This window comes from Sorex fumeus, unplaced genomic scaffold (assembly GCF_029834395.1).
Source record: "Sorex fumeus unplaced genomic scaffold, SorFum_2.1 ptg000273l, whole genome shotgun sequence".
NCBI classification, from domain to species: domain Eukaryota; kingdom Metazoa; phylum Chordata; class Mammalia; order Eulipotyphla; family Soricidae; genus Sorex; species Sorex fumeus.
Genome location: NW_026606330.1, coordinates 38,006 through 65,864, shown reverse-complemented (window position 1 = coordinate 65,864; position 27,859 = coordinate 38,006). Strand labels below are relative to the sequence as shown.

General features: G+C 54.4%; 1 protein-coding gene across 1 annotated transcript in view; it reads right to left on the bottom strand.

Moving 5' to 3' along the window:
- Positions 1 to 27,859, bottom strand: part of LOC130018813 (vacuolar protein sorting-associated protein 33A-like) — a gene marked incomplete at its 5' end in the record, with an annotated part of 80,042 nt that overhangs the window by 33,187 nt on the left and 18,996 nt on the right. Inside the window, 8 exon segments of the mRNA XM_056109504.1 lie at positions 17,100 to 17,135; positions 19,521 to 19,557; positions 19,560 to 19,664; positions 19,667 to 19,679; positions 20,846 to 20,983; positions 21,629 to 21,766; positions 22,395 to 22,462; positions 23,094 to 23,214. Of these exon segments, the coding sequence (XP_055965479.1) occupies positions 17,100 to 17,135; positions 19,521 to 19,557; positions 19,560 to 19,664; positions 19,667 to 19,679; positions 20,846 to 20,983; positions 21,629 to 21,766; positions 22,395 to 22,462; positions 23,094 to 23,214 (656 nt within the window).

Here is a 27,859-nt window from a genome sequence, read left to right as displayed (position 1 = left end):
GTGTGTGAACGCTTGTGTGTGCATGTATGGAATTACATTGTCGAGGTATACTTCCATGAAGTCACACAGAATCATTCTATATTCCTGTCATATGTGCTAACGGTGACGTGCAGTGTAGGAGTGAGCTCCACCCTGCATAAAGATATGCAAGGCAGGGGCCAACGGGCTGGAGAGCGAAGCCCCAGCGCTGCCCAGGCTCAATCCCAGAGGCCCGCCAGGAATAATCCCGAGCACAGAAGCGAGAGAAAGCCCTGGGCTCTGCCAGGTGTGACCCCAGAACAGAACAAAACAAGACAGCGGGGGGAGGCTGGAGATACGGCTTAGGCGTGGGGCTCTTGCTCGGATGTGGGAGGCCCCGGCTCAACCCCAGCACTGCAAACGGCCCCTTGAAGCACTGCAGGGTGTGGCCCACAGTCAAGCAGAAAAACAAAACCAAATTCCACAAATGGGCTGGCTCGCAAGGGAAGGAGAGGGGTTTCTGAGTCTGCTCCCCTCCTGAATGGCGAGGCGAGGGGAAGGAGGAGTCGGACATGAGGATGGAGGCAGGGCAGGGAAACCTGGTGGTGGTCGAGCAAGACAGGACTGGCCCCAGGCCTGTGCCCACGGCGCGTGGCCTCCTGGCTCCCGTTCCCATGTCATCTGTTTTGTATCTTCCGTTGCACACACACTCACTCCCTCCTCTTCCGCATCGAGGGTCAATGCACGGAGCAGAGGAGGTGGCAGGAAGCGCAGCCCCCAGCAAAGCCAGCCACCTGGGACACGTCTCCATCGTGGGCCCGTTTCCCTGTGGACAATATCTCAGGACACCCTTGCACATTCGGACACACTTTAGTGTTTAGGACTCAGAGAGACGTGAGGGGAGAAGCCACGAGGCCCCAGCTTTGACTTGCGGCCCCGCAATGGACAGAAGTCGAGGCCCCTCTGCATGTCGACAGGGGTGCAGAGGGACAGGAGGGAGCAGGGAGGGACGGAGAGAGCAAACAAGCAACGCCAAGCACCAAGCGTTCCCCAGAGTCTCTGGGTCCCGCTCTGACCCTCCGAAGCCCCCTTCAGCTCCCCCACTTCATCCCTAAGGCGGCATGAGCCCTGAGCACCCGAGGAAAGGCCCATCCCTGCTCCTGTCACCGGTGGTGGCTGGGAAGCCACTCGGCTGCCCCCCCGGAGCTGCTCAGCCCACCCAGTCCTGCTCCGCCTCTCACCCCTGGGGCCGTGGGAGTCTGTGGGGGCGTGAGCACCGCGCGGGGTAGGGGGAGCTTCTTACTAGTCCCACGCGGCTGAGCCTGCTGCTCACGGATGAGGCCACGGAGCTCACGGAGCTGAGCGAGGAGGCCGACGGGCGGCGCTTCAGACTGGCGGGGGTGGTGGCCATCACATGCCTCATGGGGGCCGCCTTGGCCTTGGCCGGCGTCGTGGAGGGGAAGCCGATCTTGGTGACTTTGTGAATGGGAGCAAACAAGCCGTACTTGGGCTGAACTGGAAGTACCTGCGACAACGAGGAGGGGGGGACAAAAGACCCCTTTGGCAAGAGAGACAGGCGCCGACCGAGGCGTCCACTGAGTCCCACAGTCTCACACGCCCACAGACTAACACGCTCCCACAGCCCCACACTCCCACACACTTACACCCCAACAAACACTCCCACATTTCCACAGCACCACACTCACACACACTCACTCCGCAACAAACATCATACCCTCACACAGCCCCCCCACACACACTCTCACCCAACAAACACACACTCACACCCCAACCAACACAAACTCACACTCATACCCCAACCAACACTCCCACACACTCACACCCCAACCAACACACATTCACATCCGAACAAACACTCCCACACTCACCCCAAGAAACACACACACTCACAACCCAACCAACATTCCCACACTCTCACATTCCTACCCCAACAAACACACACACCACAACAAAGACTCCCACATTTCTACAGCCCCACACTCACACACACTCACTCCCCAACAAACATCATACCCTCACACAGCCCCCCACACACACTCTCACCCAACAAACACACACTCACACCCCAACCAACACAAACTCACACTCATACCCCAACCAACACTCCCACACACTCACACCCCAACAAACACATACTCACACCCCAACACACACTCACATCCCAACAAACACTCCCACACTCACCCCAAGAAACACACACACTCACAACCCAACTAACATTCCCACACTCTCACACTCCCACCCCAACAAACACACACACCACAACAAAGACTCCCACATTTCTACAGCCCCACACTCACACATACTCACTCCCCAACAAACATCATACCCTCCCACAGCCCCACACTCACAAACACTCTCACCCAACAAACACACACTCACACGCCCAACCAAAACTCCCACTCACACCCCAACCAACACACACTCACACTTACACCCCAACCAACACTCTCACACACACCCCAACAAGTACACACTCAGCCCCCAACCAACACTCCCAAACTCTCACACTCCCACCCCAAAAAACACACACTCACACCCCAACAAACACTCCCACACTCACCCCAAGGAGCACACACACTCACAACCCAACCAACATTCCCACACTCTCACACTCCCACCCCAACAAACACACACACCACAACAAACACTCCCACATTTCCACAGTCCCACACTCACACACACTCACACCCCAACCAACACTCCCACATTCCCAATGTCCCACACTCACAAACACACCCCCTAAAAAACACACTCACACTCACACCCCAACCAATACTCCCACAGTCCCACAGTCACACACTCATATACACACCCCTCATACATACATATTCACACCCCAACAAATACTCCCACATTTCCTCAGTCCCACACTCATACCCCAATAAAAATACACTCACACTCACACCCCAACCAACACTCACACACTCCCACAGCCCCAGTCACACACACGAACACCCCAACCAACACTTGCACGCTCTCAAACCAACAATGACACGCTCTCATTCCCTCACAAACATGCTCACACCCCCACCAACACTCACATGCTCATGCCCTCACCAACACTCTCACAGCCCCACACTCACATGCTCACATACACACACCCTCATACATACATATCCACACTCCGAAGCACACACATTCAAACATTCACACACACACACTCCCTCGCACGCCGCCCACCCCCACCGCGCAAACCAGGGGCGATTCCAAGCAGCCTCCCCAGCATCTGAAGGGCGACAGCAGGCCTGGGGGGTTCCTGCGGGCCGAGCACAGCTGCATGTGGGAGCCCCAGGCTGTCCCCACATCCCTGCAGGGTCCCCGAGTGCCACCGGAAGTGGCCCCGCCTAAGAACCAAGTGAAGTGGCCTGCAGTCCCCTCAGCGCCTCCCTGGCACCGTGCACTGCCCCATGCTGTCTGGAGGGGGGGGCAAGAGGACCCACATTGTTCCGGCCACGGCACCATCGTTCTTGCCCAGCGGCTTGTCCAGCTCCACGCCACACCAATCCCCCTTGGCGAAGTCCATATCCCCGAGGAAGCGCACCACACCGGCCTTCACGCCTCCCACCTGCCGGAGGGACGTGGGTCAGGCACCCTGGACTGCGCACAGTGCCCCCACCCCCGCAAAGGAACATTCTGGCTTCAGAGTAGGGATTTCCGGAAGAAACCCCAAAGGTCAAGGTGCCACTTCCCCCCCCCGCAACCCCTACAGCGTGAACAGATGCTCCTGCTCAGTATCCATGCAAGGCAGCAGCGTTCACACCCACTCGCTGACACCGGTGGCCTGTCTGACCATAACCCCGGGAATCTCTGACCCAGGCCAGCCACCTGGTGTGGCGAGGGGGTCGCTGCCCCGCGGGTGTGGGAGCAGTGCCGTGGCAATCCCACCGCTGAAGAACAATTAAGCCAGAAACCAGCTAAAGGAAAATGACTGTTCTCATATCTTAGCGGACTTCCATTTTCCAGTTCTCCTTCACTATGCCTTGGCTTCACGCTTGGCCCCTGGGACGCAGAGCAAAACAGAATCACAGCGTTGGACACTGACGGGAATGCTGACAAATAGGGCTGGAGCACTGGGGGAAGGGCACTTGCTCTGTGTGTGGCCACCTTGGGTTCAATCCTCAGCACCCAAGATGGTCCCCCTAGCCCGCCAAGAGTGATTCCTCAGTGCAAAGCCTGAGTGACCCCAAAACCAAAAAGTCAAAACAGAAAGGAGAGAGAGAGAGAGAGAGAGAGAGAGAGAGAGAGAGAGAGAGAAACCTCAACTAATAATGCCCGAGAGCGCAGTTTTCTTTTTTCGGGTCTGGGGTAGGACTGGGTTCACGTGCTAGGGGGTCACTCGCAGCACGAGGGGTAGCAGCGTCACCCAGGACTGTCTCTGCGAGTCCTGAAGTGCCATCTGCAAAGGCCCTGGCACAGCCTCCGTGGCCAGGCGTGGGCCCTGGGCACTGTGAGTGTGACAAGGAATAAAAGAACAAGAGACAGGTGGCTGGGGTGGCGGCCCTGCGCTGAGAAGAGGCTGCAAAGTTCCTGTCTCACAGCTGGTCATCGGCGAAGAATTTGGCACAGAACATTCCGTCCCCGACCTTGAAACAGCCTCCTCTAACAGCACAGCTGGAAGCCAGTCAATTCTCTCAAGACACTGACGTCATATCCTGGAAATATCATCTGCCCAAAACTGCTGCAAGCCTGTCTCCAGAACATTCTGTCAGAGCTCAGCTGGAGAGAAGGGAAGTGATCTCACAAGGTCAGGAGAACCACCGCACATCAGCCCGGAGAAGCTCTTCACGGTTGGACTCTGAGATGCCACAGGACGGACAGAGTGACCTCCCGCTCTGAGACACCATAAGACTGACCAGAGCGACTGACTGTCCCACTCTGCGACCCCTGCCTACTTGCGAGCACAGACGGGACTTGAGGTCAGAGCTGGGCATTTCCAGTGACCCCAATGAGGGTCCCTGAGTCTCCAAAGAGAACCAAAGTAGCACAAGCATGGGGGCAACCTGTCCACTGCCAGGGATGGGGAGTGCCAGGGGCAGGGGACCGCCTTCCACAGGCCTAAGTCTGAAACAGCTATGTCAGAGCCTTCGAAGGGCTCCTCGGAGATCAGTCCCGTAAACATCGGGGCCAGCTGGCGCAGAAACTAGACTTCCTGTGAGCAGGGAAGAATGGGGCAAAGGGCAGGAGGCCCTTTGGAGAGCCGGGAGGGCGCCAGCCCTGCATGGGAGCTTCGCCTCAGTGCCCCGAGGCCAGCCCCCACTCGCCACGGCCTCCTGACCACGGCTCCGTTAGGCCATGGAGCGCCAAGCAAACCTTCCTTGAATTAGGAAAAAGACCAAAGAAAGTGTTTGGGTTTTCTTTTTTACCCCTTCTTCTTTCAGAAAACAGCCATTATGCTGGTTGTGGTTCCCCCAAAAAAACCTCAAAAACTTTTTTTTGAAAGGCGTGCTCTAGCTGAGGTATGGAGCGATGGAACAGCACAGCAGGCAGGGCGTTGGCCTTGCACACACCTGCCCAGATGTGGTCCCTGAGCACAGGGCCAGGACTCAGCCCTGAGCACCACCACCAATAAATGAATAACTGATCAGAGTTATTCACCACAGAGCCAGTGGCGGTGTCCCCGCTCCCTTGTTCCAACGACATGGTGTCCCTGTGTCCGGGTGTGGACGGTTGTGAATGCAAGTTAAAAAAAAAAGTCTTTTTTCTTCTTTGGGTCTTTGGCTCACACCTGGCGATGCTCAGGGGTGACTCCTGGTTCTGCACTCAGGAATCATTCCTGTGATGCTTGGGGGACCCTATCGGATACCGGGGAACCCAGGTTTGCTGAGTGCAAGGAAAACGCCCTCTCTGCTGTACTAGTGCTCCAGCCCCCCAGTCTTTAAACCGTGAGTCTCCTCCAGCTCCAATTCCCTCCCCGTGTTACTCTTTGGCCATCCCCGAACCCCGACCGTGACCCTCCAGGACTCTCCGAGGGCCACCCTGCGCCTGCAGGTGGGTCACCTCACTGCTCTCCTCTCCGGCCTCCACAGCTCGGACACTGGCCTGGTGGTGGCCATCCCTCTGGTCCCCGGGAAGCCACTGGCTCCGGGCCAGCCCCCAGTCTGTCCAGAGCCGCCCGCCTCAGACGTCCCCGAGGGGACTTTTCCCGGCCGCTTCCCACGGGTTCTGAAAGCGTTAGTGAGTGCTTCTGCTGCGGGAGAACAGTTGTCTACAGCCAAGCGCCTCTGCTTTGGGGACCTGTGCAGAGGAATGGGCTTGGGGTGGACTGAGGATGCCACGTGCAGGGACCTGGTGACCCCCACCAGAAACTCATCTCATGGGGGTGCCCCTTCACCCCCACCTTCCAGTAGCTGCTCAGAGAAACACAAGAGCAGGTGCTGTGTCTGAAGATCGAGCAACCAAGACAGCAAAACATACTCCTGAGAATGTTCCGGAGACGGGTCCCGACCCGTGGCCTACTCAGGGTCCATCCCTGACACCCCAGATGGTCCACTGAGCCCTACCAGGAGTGATCCCTGAGTTCACCACCAGGAGGAAGCACGGCCAGGTGTGGCCCAAACACCAAACCACACACGTTTGGAGAGACGGCTCAGGGCTTGCGCACAGCCGGGCACGGAATGGCCCAGAGCGGCTCGGGGTGAGCCCTGTGACGCCCCAAACATAAACATCACAAACCAGAGAAATGGAACCGATTTCCAAATTTGTTCGTTGGTTTGTTTTCTGAGTCACAGTCAGAGTGCTCAGGGCTTACTTCTGACTTGGTGCTCAGGGATCACTACGGGATGTGCTTGGGAGACTGTACATGGGACCAAGACGTAAACCCCGGGTCAGAGGCGTGCAAAGCACGCGGCCTCCCCACGGCATGACCCCTCCACCCTGTTTTGGCTAAACTGGTAAAACTGGCAGCATCCCCGCACGCATCCATCACGCTGGAAACTGCAGGACCAGGCGTCCTGGCTGCTCGTCCTTCCACCCAAACCGCGAGTCTGCAAAAACTGATGGACCAGACAGGTGAATGGACACCCACCCGCGACCGCTGCCCTCGGCACTCACCAGCACCTGGTCCCCGAGCTTCAGCTCCTGCTCCCCGTTCTTGAGGGAGCCAGCCTCCGAGAGGTTGGAGATGGACTCGCTGGCCATCCTGGTCAGGTTGCTGATGTGAGGGGTGGCCGGTGCCTCCTTTGTGGAGGGCTGGGGCGCCTTCGGGGCGGCGGCAGGGGCCGGGGAGGCCAACAGGGGCGGTGTGACCCGGGAAGCAGGAGCTGGCTGCAGGCCGTTGGTCTCATCGTCGGCCTGCAAGCTCCTGCTCAGCTTGGACGGCCGGGTGAAGATGCCCTTCAGCGGCTCGCACTGGAAGTAGCGCACACCCGCCACCGAGCCGTCGTTCTTGCCGATGGGCTCGTCCAAGACGATCCTGGCCCACTGACCAGGGGCAAACTGGGTCTCCCCGAGGAACTGGATGAATCCAGGCATGTTCCCCTTCACCCAGACTCATTCCCCGACCTGGAAGTTGTCCACAAACTCCTCCTGCATCTCCGAGGAGGGGACGCTGGGGGTTTTCTCCCCAGGCACGAACTTCTCAACGGGAGCAGCCGCTGGAACAGCAGAAAGGGTCAGAAGGGTCAGAATGGTCAGGAAGGGCCTGTCCAGGTCCAGTTAAAGTGTGGTGGGGGGGGAGGGACACCCAGCAGTGCTTGGGGCTTCTCCCAGCCAATGCCGGGGGCTGCTTGTGGCGAAGCCTGGCCGGGCCCGCCGTGAAGGGGATGTGCCTACCTACTGCAGCATCCCAGGCCACAGTCATATTTGGGCAGCTGAGGGGAAATCTTTGGACACACCCCGTGATGCTAGGGACCAAGCCAGGCGAAAGCTCCAACCCAGTGTCTTATTTCTGCTGTGTCCACTGGCCCATCTTCTTTTCCTTTTAGGGGGGAGCACCCCAGCCAGTCCTCAGGGGCCTATTTCTGGCTCTGCGCTCAGGGTCACTCATGTGAGGTTGAGGCTGGAGAGTCCCATGGGGTGCCGGTTGCCCTCCCCACTGTACTGTGGCTACGGCCGGCAATGAGGCCCTTTAGTCCAGGTGAGTCCACCTCCCTCAGCCTGTCCCCAAGCCCGAGCGGGGGGGCTAGCAGTTAGGAGGGAGCGTGTTGGTCGCCTCAGCTGACACCAGTTGCCGTGACACTAAAGTCACAGAACGTGACACTCGTGTGTGAGAGCTGTCCCCAGAGCCATGAACGTGCCTACAGCTCAGGGAGCCCTTCCCGGGCTAAGGACTCGGGAGGGGGTTCCCGGGTGGGAATGAGTCTCCCCTGGCCCGGGCTGAGCGCACTTACCGGCCGAGGGCGCCTTCAGGGCCCAGCTCCCATGCTTGAGGATCTTGGTGGCGGCCTTCAGCCTGCTGGGCCTCAGCAGACTCATGGTCAGGTGGTCAGACGCTGCCGCGGCCACTACCGGGCCCTGACCATTGAGCCCACTGTGGGACCTTCTGAGGCGCACTCGTTCTCAGGGATAAATCTCTGAAGAGCAGAGGAGAGAGTCTGTCTCAGGGGAGCAACCACGGCAGCTTCCGGAGCCCAGAGAGCTGCCAGTCTGACACTCGCCACCCCGAGTGCGACTCCCAGCCTCCCGCACAGCCCCCTGAGCCCACCAAGTGTCATTCCTGCGCAAAAACTCAATCCCAAACAGACAAGCAAACAATTGCAGATTCGGGGCCAGAGGGCAGAGGGGACAGGTACTTGCCCTGCGGGCAGCTGACCCTCACGCCCTCCCTGGCATCACACCCACCCCCAAACACATTCAGGAGCCAGAAATCGTCCCTGAGCACTGCGTGTGTCACTGACCACCTCCCCGTCCAGACACTGACTAGCTGGGAGGCGACTCAGCAGTGATCACTGGACTTGTGTGTGAGTGTGTGCGTATGTGTGTGTGAGAGAGGCCCGGGGTTACACACAGAAGCTAAGGCAAGCAACACACACACTTTTTTCTATGGGCTGAGAACTGCCAGGGGAAAGGGCCCAGCAAGACTGCGCCAAAGGGGGGCTGGAGAGTGATAGCACAGTGGGTAGGGCATTTGCCTTGCACGCGGCCGACCCAGGTTCGATTCCCAGCATCCCATATGGTCCCCTGAGCACTTCCAGGACTGATTCCCGAGTGCAGACCCAGGAGTAAATCCTGTGCATCACCAGGTGTGACCCAGAGAGAAAAAAAAATTGCGCCAAAGGGGAGCGAAGGAGGTTTTGGCGTTTCCTTCGTTCCCTGTGACGCTGCCCAAGTTTGATAACCACAAGCCAGTATTAACTCCATTTCTTAACCCACAGAACTGAGGCAGACATGTGGATGGGGGAAGTGTAGCCATGGCCATGGAACTCCGAGGAAGTCAACAAAAGCTTTATGGCCACCAAAAGACCACCTGAGGGCACGGGACCCAAGGTCTGGTCAAAATTAACCCACATTAGGAGGCCCAGAGCAGGCTGGACCCCCCGAGGGAATAGGAACAAAGGCTAGGAAAGGAATTTCTAAGAGGACCTTGGACCACTCAACTCTACCCCCTTGGCAACCACCCTAGCAACGGACTCTAGGTAGCTAGAAACTCCCACCAGGGGCAGCCTGGGGAAAACCCGAGATTAGCCACCTTGAACCAAGGGAGGGCGCTCATGTGTGCCCGAGCCCAGGGACTGCTCTTGCCTACAAGGTCGGTCATGTCACGGGCTTCTCCCCTCCTGAGGTGTGGACTTTCTCGGACCGAACGCAACCTAGCAACCTAACGTGTTCAGTGGCTTTCTGTGCCTCTGGAGAAGCCGCACTCTCTCTCGAGCCTGTTACTCCCTCCCTCATTTCCCCTTCCTAAAAGCCTCCAAATAAAATGTTCCTGCTTCAAGCTCATCTCCTGAAATGCTTTTCTGCGAGAAGGACAAAGGCCCGGGGACCTGAGGAGGTCGAGAATCGACTCCCTTTCCCTGAAAAGGGCAACCCCTCACTCCGGCCCGAGACCCCGGGAAGGCCTAGTGGGCGTCGTGTGGCTGGTAGGGCTCGTCGCGCTCATCAGTGCCAGCGCTCCAACCAGTCCCGGGGGAGTGACATCTTCTCCTCTGCTTCTCATCAGCCCCCCATGAGGGCCCACTAACTTCAGAGTCATTCCATATTTAATAGAAAAGTCCGCAGGGGGCAGAGAGGCAGGACAGTGGGGAGGGCACTTGCCTTCTATCCAGTTGTCCTGGGCTCGATCTCCATCAGCACAGGGACGTTATCCGGCCAGGGTGACCCCTGGGCACAGCCAGGTATGGCCACCCCACCCCACCCCCCAAAAATATATATATAACTACTAAAAAAACTTAAACAAACTAAAGATTAAAAACTATCATACACTAAAGAACTGTTAGAGAAAAAAGCCGCCCGCACGTGGGCAAAAAGCCCAAAGACTCAGATTCACCTGTGTCACACTGCACTCGCAGCTTAGAGAACTGAGCTCTGACAAACAGGCTCGTGCCAGTCTCCTGCAGAGACTGAAAATGGCACTTGGAGTCTAGAACGTTCCAAGGTAGAATGAGAATTCAGCAAGGAGGAGGGCATCATGGGCCCTTCTTAAAGAGGCAGGCGCCACCCTTCGTGACGCCAGGGTCCGGCTGAGGCTCCGGAGGGCTGCCCTGCAGATGCCAGCACTAGCTGGCCAATGTGCCTCTGGTCCCTGCGGGGCCCAGTTCTGGACCCCTGGGCCCTGAGAAAGTGGTTTCAGAAAACGTTTGACAAATGTTTGGCAGTTACAGATCTCCAGCTGAGGTCATTCGGCATCCCCCGAGTGGGACCTGGACCCAGTGACCGTGCCCAGGGCCCTCCTCAGGAGCCGGGCCATAAAATCTGTGGATGGGAGGGGGGACGAGGGGCAGGGCGACAGGGCAGAGGCCCTGAGCCCGACCCTGACAGCCCTGCTCTCTGTGACCCCAGTGCTGTGAGCAACACCTGCCGCACCGTGGCCAGGGAGTGGCCCGGCCCACTAAGGCCTGAGAGCTGTACAGAGGCATATGGCCTGGCCTGCTCCGATTGGGAGCACAAGCTGAATGAGTGCGGGTCCCCTCGAGGATGAGTGAGCAGGAACGGGGGAGTGGTGGGGAGTAGGGGAGGGCGGAGTGACCTAACCTAGGGGCTGAGGGCCGACTCTGATGCAGTCATCGGGGCTCATCCTGGCAGGACCTGGCGGGGGGGGGGTGACGTACAGGGTGGGGTGGGGTCAGCCACAGGCAAGGCAGGCTCCTTGGCCCTGGGCTACCCTTCTGGGCAAGGATACCTATTTTCTTTCTTTCCTTTTGTTTTTTGGGACACCCGGCAGTGCTCAGGGTTACTCCTGGGTCTGAACTCGGGAATCACTCCTGGCGGTGCTCAGGGGACCTATGGGGTGAGCCATGCACCAGGCAAGCGCCAAGTCTTGATGCCAAGGTACCCACGAAACACAGTGTGCAACAAGGGACTCTACAGAGAACGTCAGGGCCAGCAAACGCTACGAGGAAGTCAATCAATTCTGAAAAAACACAAAAAGATGCAAAAGGAGGGGCTGAAGTGAGAGCACAGTGGGGAGGGGTTTGCCTTGCTCTCGGCTGACCAAGATTCGATCACCAGTCCTGAGCACTGCCAGGAGTAATTCCTGAGCATCACTGAGTGCGACCCAAAAAGCCAAAAAAAAGAAAAAAACAGCGCGAAAGAAAATGTGTTTGAGCTTCACGCCCTACTGAGCGGCTCTCCGGCACGGCCACGGCCCCAGAAGCACAAGGACTTAACACAGAGAACCAGCAGCTTGGAGCAGAAAAGCAAATGGACTATGTGTTAAACCGCGCCATCATGACTGACCGGAGGGGAAAGGGTGTTGCCCCCTTCGCCCTCTCCTCTCTGGAAAGAAAGGTGGCGGCCGCACGGGAGCCTGGTGGACAGCAGGTTTGAGCCGGGGGTCGGGGGCGGCAAAAACCTCACAAGAAGGGGGGCGTTCTGGCCCGTCCTTCACGCCCTACCAAGGTCGCCAGTTGCCCCCCACGAGCGGCTCTCCGGCACGGCCACGACTCCAGAGCACAGAAACCAATCTCTTAATTATCTAACTTTTAATAGAAATACTTCCAGGGTTAATAAGTAAAATAGCAGATATCCAAACCCAGCTGTAGAAAGCAAATCATTTCACAATGCTTTTTCAGCATGTCTGATTTGGGGGGGGTTGTAAACTCTAAATAATAATGGTGCATCTTTTATCAAAACAATGAATCGAGTCAAAGTAGACAGAGTGTTAACTAGAACTCATCTGCCTCACAGGAATTGGGAGGGGTGGGAGGTGGGGTTCTATTGGGGTTCGCGGTTAAAAATAAGTATTGGTAAAGGGAAATGTGTTTGATATTTACACGACTGAGACCTAAACCTGAAAGCTCTGTAACTTTTCCCACAGTGATTCAATAAATAAATAAATTATTAAAAAAAAGAAAAAAAAGAAAATGTGTTTGAGCCTCACTGTCTCCCTGAGACTTGAGCACTCGGTGCCGTGTGTGAGCCCAGTAGAGTCTCCGGCCTGAACAAGCCCCGTCCCCCTCACCCCCATGCTCCTGTGTTTGGACCGTGACCCTAAATCCTGTGATGGGATCACGTGTGTCCATGACAAAGACGCTAGCAGGCTCATACCCTAGAACATCCCTGCTTCACACAGGCTTGGCACACAGGTCCTGGCCTGCTAGCGACCGGCAGTGATTCGGCAGGAAGCAGACGTGTGAGCCTGAACGTGGGTCAAGTCCGTTCCTTCAGCTTGGAGGGGAGGAATGTCCGAGAGGGGGTTTTGAGCACTGCCTCACAAGCATGAGGTCCTGGGTCCAAGCCCCTGGGGTCACACGTGTACCTGGTACAAAGCCGGCACCAACCAGGCAGCTCTGCTGTCCCAGCACCACGCAGGAAGGGGGGTGGCCCCAGGGGGAGGGCCACCGAGAGAGGAGGTGGACACCACAGAAAAGAGGAGGGAACACAGGGCAGGAGTTGAGGGCTGCAGGACCGGGAGCACTGGGTAGAGAGCAGCCCTGGGGAGCAGGAGGCCAGGAGGGCGCCCCTTGTCACTGGCCACTCGAGGCAGTCACACAAGCCGTGTGCAGACCCACGAGGCTGACAGGGCGCCAGGGACAGGGCAACCCCAGCAAGGATTTTTCTTTAAGTTTTGGGCCATGGGGCCAGAACTCTAGTACAGCGGGGAGGGCGTTTGCCTTGCACACAACTGACCCGGGTTCAATCCCGGCATCCCATAGGGACCCCAGAGCACTTCCAGGAGTAAGTCCTGAGTGCAGAGCCAGGAGTGACCCCGGAACATGTCCAGGTGTGACCCAAAAACAAAACAACAGCAGAGCAAGCGGAAGGGCCCGGAAGCTCCGAGCCATGGAAACGCCAAGGTTGGTTGGTGCCCACTCGCCCCCCGCCCCCCGCCAGGCCAGGCCGGCCTAGGATCAAGGTGTGCGAGCGTCTCCAGACAGGATCTGCCTCAGTGGTTCGGTGCGTTATCTCAGCCTATCACCCAACTCGACTGGGACTGACTCTGGTTATCTCCTTGACTGGTTATCTTGGGCATCTCCGGGGCCAGCCCCCAATCTTCATCCTCCCACCTGGCCAGGGCGGGATCTGGTGTCAGCAGCTGGGCCCTGAACACCCCATCTGCCCGTCCAAACGCCACGCAAGCACAAAGGCCAGGCTCGCCCCCAACTCGTAGGACACGACCAAGCTAGGGGCCCCGGAGAGCACTGGGCCCGAGGACGGGTCCCAGAGATCCCCAAATTTCCCTTGCTCGACGGCCCGGCCCAGCAATCTGCATCAACCACTGGGCCCGAGCTCTCTGCTTTCCTTCTGCTTGCTCAGCGAAACGCAGCACCTCACACCTGTGTTTGGAGGGGAGGAACACCAAACTTTTTTTTTTGGCTTTTTGGGTCACACCTGGCGATGCACAAGGGTTATTCCTGGCTCTGCACTCACAGGGGTTACTCCTGGCTCTGCACTCAGGAGTTACTCCTGGCAGTGCTCAGGGGACCATATGGATGCTGGGACTCGAACCCGGGTTGGCCACGTGAAAGGCACACGCCCTACCCGCTGTGCTATGTCTCCAGTCCCGGAACTCCAAACTTTATATAGAAAACAATGTATTTCACAATGCCTTTTCAGCCATTCTGATTGTTGGGGGGTAAATTCTAAACAATCATGGTGCATCTTTTGTTGAAATAATGAATGTAATCAATGTAGAGGAGAGTTAAGGAGAAATCATCTACCTCACAGGCATTGGGTGGGTGGGAGGTGGGGTATATTGGGATTCTTGGTGGTGAAAAATGAGCACTGGTGAAGGGTGAAGGGAAAGGAGTTTGATCATTGCATGACCGAGACTTAAATCTGAAAGCTTTGTAACTTTTCCCACAGTGATTCAATAAATAAATATAAGAAGAAAAATAATAAATAAATAAAATTATGAAAAACAAAAAAAAGTAAGGTGGAGTTCAAGCCCAATTCAATCAGCTAATCAGTGGCTGAATAAATAGCAGTACTCCTACATTAAAAGCAAACAAACAAACAAACGAAAAACACTACTTGTTAGGCGAGTGCATCAGCAGCCTGATGGCACCTTCAGACTCCAGATACCCCAAAATTGCTGCTGTGCCTTTGGCCAGACCCCAAAAACTTGGGGCAAAGTTTACCAAGAAAGGAAACGGCCAAAAGTTAGGTATGTGGGAAACACACCCACAAGCCACCTCCGGCTCAGCTATATCCTTGGAGGCAAGGCCTCTCTGGTTCCTGATTGAACTGCTCAATGGCCATGATCGCAGAGACTTAGAAACAAATCTTGAAACCCAGTAGATTTTGGCAGAAATGCATCTGGTCCCTGCAGTGCTGGGCCCATGGTTTCATGCCTTGGCCTGTTCCCCCTGGCGGCCAGGTGGCCGCCATCCTCCAGAGGTCACTGGACAGTCAGGCTTGGGCCCTCAGTGACAAAACTTGTTGGGCCTCACAGGATGGGGGTGGAGCCAGTCCTGTCCTCCCCGTCCCAACAAGACCCCAAGTCATCGTCCCTGAACGGCCTCTCTGACTCCTGATCAAGCTGACCAGGATGCCAGAGACTCAGGAGCAAATCTCGGAACCCAGCAGGTTTGGGAAGAAATCCCTCCACATTGAAGTGTTCAAATTTGGAATTTCAAAATCGCGCAACCACTACTGCAGCCACATAACATCATAGGTTATTCATAACCAGCAATAGAAAACAAAGTGTCTACTGTTGCCTTTTCAGCAGATCTGAGTGTTGGGGTAAAATCTCAAACAATAATGGTGAGTCTGGTGTCAAAATACCGAATGTGATCAAAGTCGAGAGAGAATAATTTGGAAATCATCTGCCCCACACGTAGGGGGAGGGTGTGGGATGGGGGTATATTGGGGTTGTTGTTGGTGGAGAATGGGCACTGGTGAAGGTACGGGTGTTTCATTGTATGACCGAGACTTAGACCTGAAAGCTTTGTAACTGCTCTCACGGTGATTCAATAAATAAAATCATAAAAAATGAAAAAAAAAAGTTAGGTGGAGTTCATGCACAATTCAATCAGCTAATCAGTGGCTGGATAAATAGCAGTACTCCTAAATAAAAAAAAAAGAGAGAGAGAGAAATCCAGAAAAACACGGCAAATCTGTACTCCAAGCACACTCCTCCCCAAACGATCCATTTTCCCCCACCCGAGATAAAGCCGACATGCTATGGGTCACATCCTCCTGCCACTGACCCCCAAAACCCGACGCTCCCTCCTCCCACCCCAGGGACTGATGGCACAAACTCCATCTTTGTGTCACGCCGTACATGAGACATTTGTCACTAGAACCTGATGACTCACTTCAGAACGTCAACAGAAGCCACAAAGATGGGGAGCACTGCTCGGGGAGCACCATGCAGAGGCTGCTCAGACCCTCTCTGCCTCTGTCCCCCACCTGCTCTGGGGACGATGCATAGACAAGTGGCCAGGGCTTGAGAACAGAGGAACCAAGCCTGGAGGAAGCGGGTGCTTGTGTTTTGTTTTCTCTGGAGGCCTCTAACTACGGCTCCTCTTAAGAGACAAAGAAGGCCGCAAATAGGCAAACACTCTGAACTCGGTTAGCACCCAACTCTGATCTACCACCAAGATCTGCTCTAAATGAACCTTGAAAGGGTACGCCAAATATCTCTCAGGGAAGCAAATAACCTTAGGGGATTATCTGCTCTGGTACTAAAAATGGGGAAAAAAAAAGTCTGCTTTGTATTTCTTGAAAATGTCAGCTGGACTCAAAGCTGGGGTTTCCGAAGGCAGTTCTGTTTCATCCCGCAGCACAAATGCTTCCTCCCTGGTAGAGCTTTGGCTCACGTCTGTCCAGCGTCTTCTGGACGGGGAAACACCAGCCCTGGGAGGTGTGGCGTGATGGGACACTGGCACACAGGAAGCACCTCAATTTGGGTCATTTTCCCCTCTTAGGACTCCGAGGACCCCTTACCCCTCGGGCAGCACCGCATGACATTCTATCAGGAAGTTACATAAAAATCAGTCTTCCGTTCCAAACAAAATTTCAGGAGCTGCAGACACAGTTCAAGACTATATACAGCCTGAAGGCACAGGACATATGCAAACGGCATCTATTCACTGTCATCAGTGAGCCCCGTCACCCACCTCACGCTGGCATTCAACTTCAAAATATCCAGATAGAGGAAATTTTTATGTGTCAGGGGGAAAAATCAGAGTTAGCAAGAGCTCAAAGAGAAGAGCAAGCCGGCAAACAGGACTGAGAGAAGGTGACCGGAGGTGAGGCTGGTCTCTGGCCTAACCCGGGTCCCAGCCCCAGCTGCCCTGCAGAACCCACCAGCGGACACCCCACATGCCTCGGAAAACTCACAGACACCCCACATGACATGGAATCCCCCCAACGCTCACAGCCGCTCAGTACTGACTCACACCCGCCCTTCCATGCAAAAGACCTGAAGGAACAAGGATCCCCAGGTCGAAGCTTCTAGTGTCGGGGCTGGAACGATAGTACAGCAGGGAGGGCATTTGCCTTGCATGCAGCCAACCTGGGTTCAAATTCTGGCATCCCATATGGTCCCCTGAGCACCACCAGGAGTAAATCCTGACTGCACAGTCAGGAGTAACACCCGTGCCTCTCCGGGTGCAAAAATTAACAATAAAAAGATAACACCGTGGAGGTGTGCAGACTGGGGGCGGGGTGCAGAGGGAGACCTCCCAGAGAGCCTGGCCCAGAATGAGCATAACATCCCCAAAGACCCCGTAGGATGGCTCCGCCAGGTCTGGGGTGCAGCCTCACACTTGAGTCTAAGCCACCCTGGTCAGGATGTCCAAAGAGTCCTCAGAAAAGAACCGGAAACTCTGCATTGGAGCAGACCACAGAGGATGATGCAGGGGAAGGAAAGCATTACGGGGCCTCTTTCGAACTGCTCAGGGGCCCAGGTGACTGTTCAGAGCAGGAACTGTGTCTGCCTGCGGACAGCTAAGCCGGCTCCTGCCCGGTCCTGCCCAGCCCCGAGCACCCAAACAAAACATTCATGTTTAAAAACGGCATATTACTACAGAGACACCTCTAACAACTCCCACCCGGCGAGGCTCAAGGGATAGGCTCTGCACTCAGGAATTATTCTGGTGGTTCTTTGGGAGCCCCCCAGCTCCTTGAGCCCAATCTAACTGCTCACATGACACACGCCAGGGTGCCCAAGTTCTGGGGTCCCTCGAGCAGAATACCCGGAGTGAGGGCCACTGCGAGCAGCTCAGGTGAGCAGAGCCATGGCTACCCCTGCCGGGATGCTGACTTGGGGGCCATCGTGGCTCAGGGCGGGAGAAAAGACGTGAATGCAGCATCCACGGGGGGATGTGGGGTCCTTGGTTCCGACCTGTGTTGGGTCTGCCTGTTGGGATGGCCCCACCCCACCCGCACAGGGCCAGGAACGACCCTGGGTGTGACCGAGACAGCCCCTACCCTCAGCTGGGGTGACCAAGCCGCTTCCTCAAAGCTTCCGCACTGCTGACTGGGAACAGAAGGAGCAGAGAGGCCTCTCCCAGACATGCAATGACTCGCGTGGAAGGTGAACCCCAAGTCCTGTCACCACACAGGGTCGGGCAGGCCCCTGTCCTGTCACCACACAAGGGCATGCAAGCCCTTCCCTGCTCCAAGACTGGGGTGGGGAGAGACCATCGGGGGAGCCCAGGAAAGTTCTGGATTCCACAGGCCGAAGCCCAGGGATGTGAGCAAACCCACGGGGAGCTGGGTGACAGCAGCCCAGAAACCAAGCGAGCCCCAGGTTCTTTCTCTTAAGGTGCTGCTGAGACCAACATGCTGAGGGAAAGGGGGCCTGGAAATCTGGTGATGCACCTGCGTTCTGAAAGGTCAAGTCTTGAGACCAGCAGCAGCAGTACCACAAATCAACTCACACGCCCAAGAACGCAGGGAAATGCGATCGTGTCTCAAACACACCTGCACAAGCTTCCAATGGCAGAGGGTGCAGACAGGCACCGGGAGCGCTGGGGCCGTGCACGGGTTCAAGCTGACTCCCTGGCTTGGCACTGGGGGTCACACCAGGCGGGGCTTGGAGGACCATATGGGGTGCCAGGGAACGAACCCGGGTCTGCCAGGGGAAAGGCAAGTGCCCTACCCACCTTACTATCTCTCTGGCCTTGGTATGCCATTTTTAGAGGACATTATCAAGCTGATGTGTTTACCCCTTGCATCTTCCCCTTCATTCCGGTATTTATTTTCCCTTTCCCTCCCTTTCTCGCTGAGGCTGAGGGTCGCACACTCTAGGTTGTGGTTACCCACTTTGGGGGGGGGGGTTCCACTCGGCCTGCCAGAGCTCCAGCCATGCCCACTTTTCCCTATTTCCAGTGAAAAGTACGTCATAGGAAAAGCATCTGGTTGAAAACTCACATAAATCAATGCTTTTGGGTCTAGAGATTGTCTTAATGGACTAAGCATGGAGAAACCTCGCCGCACAGAAGAAAGAGCCAGAGTTCTGGCCCGGGCGCCCCTAAGAGCCAAGCTGACACTTTGAAAGAGAAATTTTTCAGATGTGCTCCCTGACATAAAGATAGTAAAGAAAACATATAAAATCATATTTGCAAACAAAAAACCACCTTTCAGAAAAAGACAACATTTAAAAAAGAAAAACTCTGGGGGGCCAGATAGACAGTTCAGTGCGAAGGTGCTTCCCTGATATCAAAGAGTCAAATATGGACCCCTGAGGACCCCCAAGAGTAATCCCTGAGCATCACCAGGTGAGGCCCCAAGCAAAAACCAAAGCAAAACAAATAAATATGTGCTGAAAATAACCAGTAGGAAACAGGCTGGGACGGGCGTGTGGGAGAAACAGGATTTCCCGCACACCCTGCACTCGGCCCTGAGGTCACACTGCAGAACCTCAAGAGTTTGAATGAAAAATGTAGGCAATTGTATTTCTAGAAAATGAGAATGTAAGATTAGAGTCTTCAGGTCTTGCCAAGACTCAATCAAGGGGAAAGGCGGTCACGAAAACAAAATCACTCACAAACCTACGTTTCTTCTGCAGGCACGTGGGCAGCGGCTGCGCTCCTCGAAGTGGGGGCCCGGGAGAATGCTCAGAACTTCCTCGATTCTGCGCCAACCAGTCCAGGAGAGCAGCTGGGCCAGCCACATGCTGACAGGGGCATAGCCAAGATGTCCGTGGGGTTCTGCGGAGGATTTGAGAGGAACACCCGGAGTCAAGCAGCTCCTCTCTGCCTAATGGGCCATGGGATCTTTTTTTTTTTTGGCGGAGGCCATACCCTGCGGTGCTCAGGGCTCCCTCCTGGTGCTGCACTCAGGATCACAACCTGGGTTGGCCGCATTAAAGGCAAATGTCCTCCATGCTGCCGTCCTGGATTTTACTTTGGGGAGGAACACAGTGTGCTTCAGCCTATCCCGCTGAGCCCTGCCATCTCCACCCTCTACCCAATTCCCAATCTCTCTCTTCTCTCCTTCTCTCTCTCCCCCCCACCCCCACCCCTACAGCTTTATGCATCAGACCTGGTGGTGCAGAGCTGATGCATGACTCTGCCCTCACCTCTCCTGGCCCTGAGTCCTTCTGTCTCAAACCAATCTCAGAAAGCTGCTTGGTGCCCCTGTGTGCTGGAAGGTGCCAGTGCCCAGCAGCCCGTGCAGAGGGCAGGGGCGTGGCCAAACCCCAGCACCGCTGGGTCTGAACATTCAACGGTCTGCCCGGGAAAGATTCCATCCAACCCCCACAGAAGAAAAACTGTTCATCAATTTGGTGAGAAACTTCTCCTATGGAAACTTGGCCCACTGGGGGGAGGGAATGTGGAGAGCTCTAAGCCCAGCCAAGCTACTCTCAGGCATTCTTCCAGGGGCCGAGGCCCCAGGGCACAGCCACGCCCAAATCTCCCAAGGGTGAGAGTGACATCCCCTAGCATCACAGTGACCCCCAGTCTGAAACCCCCCTCTCTCACAGTGACTCTGAGTCCAGCAGCCCCAACTGCCCACGGTGAGTCAGTTGTGTTGGTCCCCAATCCTCTTACTTGAGGCTGGCCTTTTCGCTGACCAGAGGCTTCCTTGAGCCCAGACCAGCCTCCCCCGCCCTGAGGCCTAAGTGGACAAGGGCCCCCGCTTCCCACCACCAGCCCCCATCTTCAAAAAGTGTCCCCCAACAAGCCCCACTCAGTCCTGGCTTCTGCAAGGGCAGCGCCTTCCCACCAGCAAGATGCCACACCACTGGGGAAATGTGTGTGTATGTCTATGTACGTGTCTGTGTGTGTGTTGGCGCGCATGCATGTGCGTGAAGGCTCGGCTCGCCTATTAGATGGCGTGCATGTGACTGCGTGTGCACGAAGACTCGGCTCACCTGCTCATTCACATCGTCCATCCAGAGGCGCAGGGTCTTCCAGATGGTGGGGTAGCTGTTCCTGCCCCCCTGCTGGGGCCGCAGCAGCCCGGCCTTCTCCAGGTTCTGTAACGTCAGGATGTGCTCGTAGCCGTATGTCTGCAAGAGAAGTTGGGGAGCCTGCTAGATCTCCCACTTCCGAAGAGGGAGCGAACATTTTCACTCTCATTTTGATACTACTGTTTTTGAGTCATACCTGGCAGCATGCAAGACAAGTGCCTTACCCCTTTCTAGCTCTTGGTTTGTTTTTGTTTTTTTTTTCTTTTCGGGTCACACCCGGCGATGCTCAGGGGTTACTCCTGGCTTTGCACTCAGGAATCACTCCTGGAGGTGCTCGGGAAACCATATGGGATGCTGGGAATTGAACCAGGGTCGGCTGCGTGCAAGGCAAACGCCCTACCCGCTGTGCTATTGCTCCAGCCCCTTTCGAGCTCTTTGGACCCCACATTTTCACTTTAAAGTCAGAATGCATTGGCCCAACGTAAGGAAGATAGATGACAGTGTACTCAAATAACTGAGTAGGAAAAGGAGGCCAACCACACCTCGTGACGTGCTATTTTCCAGATGTCTCCTTTGTTTTGTTTGCTTTTGCCCCCCCACTTCCTGTGCTCAGGGATCAGTGCTGGTGGGGCTCAGGGGACCCACATGGGTGCCGGGGATCGAGCCTAGGTGGGCCACGTGCAAGGCCAACTGCCTTTTAAAAAATTTTCTCCCTTGGCAAATTAGTCACTTAGAAACACTGACCTGGAGAATTTCTCTTTTGTAATAATCCAGAACCTTCTGCTTGACCCCACTGTTGCACACCGACTGCAGGCAAATGAGCCTGAGCACCTTGATGAGTGGATGCTTCTGGGCGATGCAGTCCTCCATGTAACTGTTGACCTTGAGTCGTGGCAGATTCATGCGTGAGAGCTGGGTCTGGGTCTGCAGGCCTGGGCGTTCCCGGGACCCTGAGAGGCCCAATCAAGGAGAGGCTGGAGACTGGCTCACGCTCCTGCCCACACTCCCTGGACAACCTAAGCTCCAGGGGCTGCGGGCGGGTGCAACTGTCCCACTTGTCAGCGACACCTCAGCAGCATCAGTAAAGTAGCAGGGACTGTGGGGAATTTGGGTGCTTGCTTGCTGCAAGTGAGAATGCGGGATTTATTGACGGGCAGACAGGAAAAGCGATCATATAACCCACACTCTTATATTATCCGTGATGGGCTTCAATAGTCTTGGGCTTCAGGGCTGGGTCTTGTTTCTCTGAGGACAGCGAACAGCAATGGAACACATGCGCACACACACACACACACACACACACACACACACACACACACACACACACACACACACACCACCCCCGGTCAACAGAAACCTATCCCTTGGCAGAATCTCTTTCCGCACATTTTGCACTGCCCTGGCAGGTATTTAGGCCAGCAACGGAAATCAAAGTGATTCCTTTCCTACCTCGAGTTCTGTTTGCCAATCTGGTTAACTATCGGCTAAAACGGTTTTATTGTTCACGTACCTTATCGGTGTCTATTCCGAACATAAACTCCTGCTCCACGGTTAACTGATCAAAGAAGTCTTTAGACGCTGAAACATAATTAACGCACGAGCATTTCAGAAGTGGGAGAAATGAGCATTTCTCCCAGAGGCATGCAAAGTAGCAAGCAAGCACCAAGTTTAAGTCATCACCGGGAAGGCACCTTCCAGAACAGTGAGGCTGACAGCCTGTGCCCCGAGGTGCGCCTAGACACAGAGCCCCGGGGCCTGGGCCCTAGCAGCTCCCCCTTCACACTAATTAAAGCAATTTCCCAAGGGCATTTTACTTTGGTTCGTTTGGGGGCCACCCCCGGTGGTGCTCAGGAATCACTCCTGGCAGGCTTTGGAGACCATATGGGACTCTGGGATCCAACCCGGGCCGGCTGTGTGCCAGGCACTGCAGTACCGCTGCAACTCCAGCTCCTTGCAACATCCGACTGAAACCAACCTCAGCAAGTAGTGCCAGATCTGGCGAAGCAGTGCTGGCGCCACCCGGAGCCTGGGAGAGCACTGCTGCACCACCTGACCCCGCAGAACCCAACAGTCACACTCGGAACATTTCTGCGAGGACACAGCGGCTAGCACAGGGAACAATGCACAAGTGAAACAGTAGCCGGGGCCCCCAGAAGTAGCAGGGAGCCAGTGACACACCCTGAGCCTGAGCCCGCGACAGGGCACTCACTCGTCACGTCCTGGATGAGCTCGGCGATGGAGGTGTGGTTGGCCAGGGAGCCCCAGGCTGCCTGCATGTGGGGTAGCTGGGAGACGAACTGCTTGATCTCGCCCACCGTCTTGTGCCTTTCCTGAGGGAGGGGAGAAGGTCACGACAGTACTGGGGACAGCACTCAGGGCCACACACACACACACACACACACACACAGGGCGTGACCCAGTCACAGCCACAGCAGTGCTGGGAAGGTACCCAAGGCCACACACACACACACACACACACACACACACACACACACACACACACTGTGCCTCAGCCCCAGCCCTGGCTGCCAAGAGTGCATTTCTAAGAGTTTAGGTCTTTGGGTTGCCCAGGGCACGTTTGAATCACGTGCAAGGCAGTGCCCCGGGCTTCCTCCTGGCCTGGAGCTCAAGGATCACTCCTGGCCTGCACCGGGACCACATGGAATGCTGGGGAGTGAACCCAAGTCAGCTGCATGCAAGGTAAGCGCCTGGCCCGTTGTGCTATCCCTCCGGCTCCCCCAAATTAATTTTTAGTGTGAGACACGGACACAAAACGAATTAGGCTATAACCAGATCCCACAGCCACACGAAAATAGAAAAGGCAGGTTGGTGGGTCCAGGGACTCCGACAGCCACTTCCTGCAGCACTGGGAGACCATGTGGACAGGGAGGGAGCCCAGGGCCCACGCAGGCCACACCTGACACTGCATGGTCCCTGCCAGGGATGTGGAGCTCAGCAAACTGCCTTGAAGCCACAAAAGCTAACGCTCGTATAGCCTGAGACCTCAACAACAGCAAATTGTTAGGTCCCTAGGGACCCTGAGGGAGATTCCAGAGTTAAAACTCTATAAATTAGTAACTCTCCCTTTCCTGTCCTCCTTATCTGTTACCTCCCTTAAGAACTCTTCCCTTATCCACCTCCGGAATGCAGGGCTGAGAATCAGAGGAAGCAAGGTGATAACCAAATGTCCAAGTTACCTGATGCCCACTAGTCACAATGCCTATGTACGTAAATGCTGGTCTTTGAATCTATAGGCTAAGGAGTGATGTACTTCTACATGGATTGGTTAAGAAAGCATATGTTGTTACAAATCTATTGGCTATGAAATGCGCGGGCTTTGCTGTAACGGCCAGTGAAGGCCTATATAAGATCCCCTTTGAAGAAGTTCGGGGTCTTGCCTCACCTAACTGACCTGCGTGTCTGTGTAGGCGGCTTGACCCTGGCTAGCCAGTCTTACAATAAACCTTGCTTGCTGTTTGCAGTCTCTGGAGTTTCTTTGTCGTTAAAGGGAGATCACGATCCGTGCCCTAACATTTGGAGGCCCCAGCGAGATCTCCCGACGGCAAACGGGCCCAGAGAGCGGGTTTTGAAAAGGCCTTAAAAAAAAAAAAAAAAAAAAAAATTTCTGGGGAATATTCCGTCTGTTCTGTGGGGGGACAGTGTCCCCTTCTGGACCGCGGCAGGGAAGTAGCTAACCCTGTGAGGACTTGGGGGGACATAGGGTTTCCTCGGGTCCTCGTCTGTCTGTTCTGGAGGCCTCGTCTGTTCTGGACCGCGGCAGGGAAGTGGCCAACCCTGACTGGGAGGACTTGGGGGGACATAGGGTTTCCTCGGGTCCTTGTCTGTCTGTTCTGGAGGCCTCATCTGTTCTGGAAAATCCGGCGCCGGGAGAAGACCTGGAAGAGCTGAACCCTCCGGAGGTGAAAATCACGTGCACGCCCTTTGGGCATATTCGGGAGTCCCAGGGTGACTGGTGAGTGTGGTGCGCACCCGTGTGAGAGAGTGGACCGGTCCGAGCGAGTGCAGGAGTGTGATCTGTGCGTGTGTCCTTAGTGTGTGTATTTGTCTTATTATCCTTCTCTTAGTTCTGTTTATTGAGATTGTTTAATATGGGTCAGAATCAATCGACCCCCAAAGCTTTAATTCTTGATCACTTCTCTGAGATCCACAGGAAAGCTCAGAATCTGGGCTTGATGATCAAGAAAGGTAAGTTTGCCAATTATTGTTCATCAGAATGGCCTTCCTTTGGTGTGGATTGGCCCCCAGGAGGTTCCTTCTCTCCAAACCTTGTGGCTCGGATAAAGGAGGCAATCTGTGGAAGATCTGCTGTGAAGGTATGCTCCCTTGGAAATCTCTAGGGGGACTGGGGGAGGAATGTGATAACCTCTGTGTGAATGTGTGTGTGTCTGAGCACCCTGATAGGTCCTCCTATCGGGCGTGATTTTGTAGCTCCACGACCTGGCACTCTTAAAGTCCCTCTAAAGTCACGGAGCTCGAGTGGGCTGCCTGCGACTCCACGGAGAACATACGGTCAATGGTGGCACTGGTATAGCTACCGGTCGCAAGTCACAACGCTGAACCACTAAGGCTAAGTTCTCCACCGGGCAGGCAAGCATCTGAATGGTCTCTGCAAAGAGGCACCCCTCCTTTGTCTGTCTCGCGTCACCGTCCACTATGGGAGGAATGGGAGGAGAGCCCACTAGTGAGAAGATCCTGGGAAACTAAGGCAGATCAATTTCTAGGTAGAAATCCCTTTCTTAAGCATTCTAACCAGCAGAATCAGCTAGAGGTCAATTCAAATGCTAATAGAGGCAGTCAGCAGGTTTAGCCCTAGGCAAAGTGAAGCAGAGAAAAAAAAAAAGGTAAAAAGACAGACAAGAAGTTTGTGGAAGAAAGCGTCAGCAGGGAACATTGGAATATGTGGCAAGCTAAGAAAGGCAGAACTTTTCTCTTCTCCCCTTAATAGGCTTATTGGAAACCCATGGCACTCTAGGTATGGCTCCACATGTGCAAGCCATGGTTGTGTGGACGCTCGGGAGGCAGGACCCAGGGATTCCTAGGGTGACTCAGAAATCTCTAAAGGAGACATCCTTTAAAGAGAGATTTTTCTGATGGGCTGGCATGCAGTTGTGGTCGTGTCCGTGCTCTCTCTAGAACCACAACACTAGAAACTATTAGGAGGAGAGCTTGCTAAGGAATTATCCTACCCTAGATTTTTTTTTTCCCTCCCTTTCATAGGTTATTGCTGACACTTAGGAGATATGGGAAATTCTACATCAGTACCTAAATATTCTCCTTTGGGTTGCTCGTTAAAACACCAGAAGAGCTTCCAAGTAGGTAGTTTAGATAAGGAATATCTTGTTGACCTCTGTAACACCACGTGGCCTGAGTATAAGTTAGAATATTGGGAAGGATATACAGTGAATGGCAGTTTGCATTACCAGATCATTCTGCAGTCAGATCTTCATAGGTAACAAAAGAAATAGGATTATCAAAGCAGAGGAGGCAGGAAAATGCAAGATCATGATACTAGCTCCCTGCCTCAGATTTAGCCTTGGCCAAAATATGGTAACATCTTTGTCATAGTTTATTTTGCCGGCTTATATCAACAAAAGCGCTTTCTTGACCCATTTTTAACAAGCGGGAGACTGGGAAATGGGGAGCAGAGTTCCCAATCAGCGATAAGGTTTCTTCGCCCTGGGGACAGTCCCTTCCTTTCTCAGTCCATCAGTTTCTCCCTGCCATTTTTTGAAGGGTCAGATTGATCGATCAACTACAGATATGTGCACATGTATGTGTGGTGTTTTAGTCAGTTCATTGTCTTGTTTGTCTGTCTGTCTGTCTGTGTCTGTCTATCTGTCTCTCTATGTGAAATGCTAGAGTGTTGGGACCAGGCTGAAATCAGAAGTAGAAATTCTAGAGAAGTCAGTGATATGCAACTCAGTGATTTAAGGAATGCAGTTGTTCTTGGAACTTGCTAGACAAGGTGGTTTAAACGAAGATTTCTTATCAGAAGTTTGAGCCTACAGAGAAAGCAGAATTCTCAATCTTGATTTCTTATTAGAAGAACGTTAATGATTATGTGATTAACAGTTGAAATCCTTTTGAACTTAAGAATCTTGTACTATCTAGAAGAGCTATGGAACTAGAGCCTGAAACTTAAGTGAAATAAGAGTTCAGAGAAAGCAAGACCTTATCTTATCAGCCTCAGCTAACTTTAATGAAAAATTAGGCCACTTTTACAAACTACAGAGGTACAGAAGCCATTAAAATTAAGTTTCCTTGTTTTCCTAAACTGTGGCAATTTATAGGATAACAATTGGACTTGTCCATTCCTCCTTGACAGAAGGAGCTAAGGTTTATCATGTTACACCCATCACAGTGCTCCTGAGTCACTTCCATTCCTTTGTTTTTCTGTAACCACTTCTCTATGCTCTCCTCCCCAACCAGATAATCAGCTTTCACCCTAGTCAGAATCTGTTATTTTGTAAGATCAGATCCTTCCAGGACACTGAACTTGTATTGTAAATTGTGAGTCGATCTGTTAAGTAAGAATCTGTCCTAGAAGAATGTCCTGACTAGTTTGGATGAGGTTAAACATTTTTCCCTTTCAAACTGCCTTCAGTAAATAATTTCAGTATACTGCAAGAGGCAGCTTCCCTTATCTCACAGAGCAGATCTCAGGTGCTAGCCAGGCCTGATCTTTGGGATGTAGATTCCCAGCTCTAGCCAGGCTAGTCTTTGGTACTGGCCTGCAGATGTAAAGAAGCAATGTATGTTTTGCTGCCTCAATGGTCTTTCTCCTTTTTGCCCCTTTAGAAGTACCATGAGATTTTGGGGCTCTCTACTAGGTCTGAGAGAACAGGGGAAAACATGCTTGAGAGAACCTGAGTTCCTTTTATGGGATATAATGAGACTGTAAGAATGGGTGGCTAGGAGAGGCAGGAGAGATACGGGAGTGAATGGAGAGAGGAT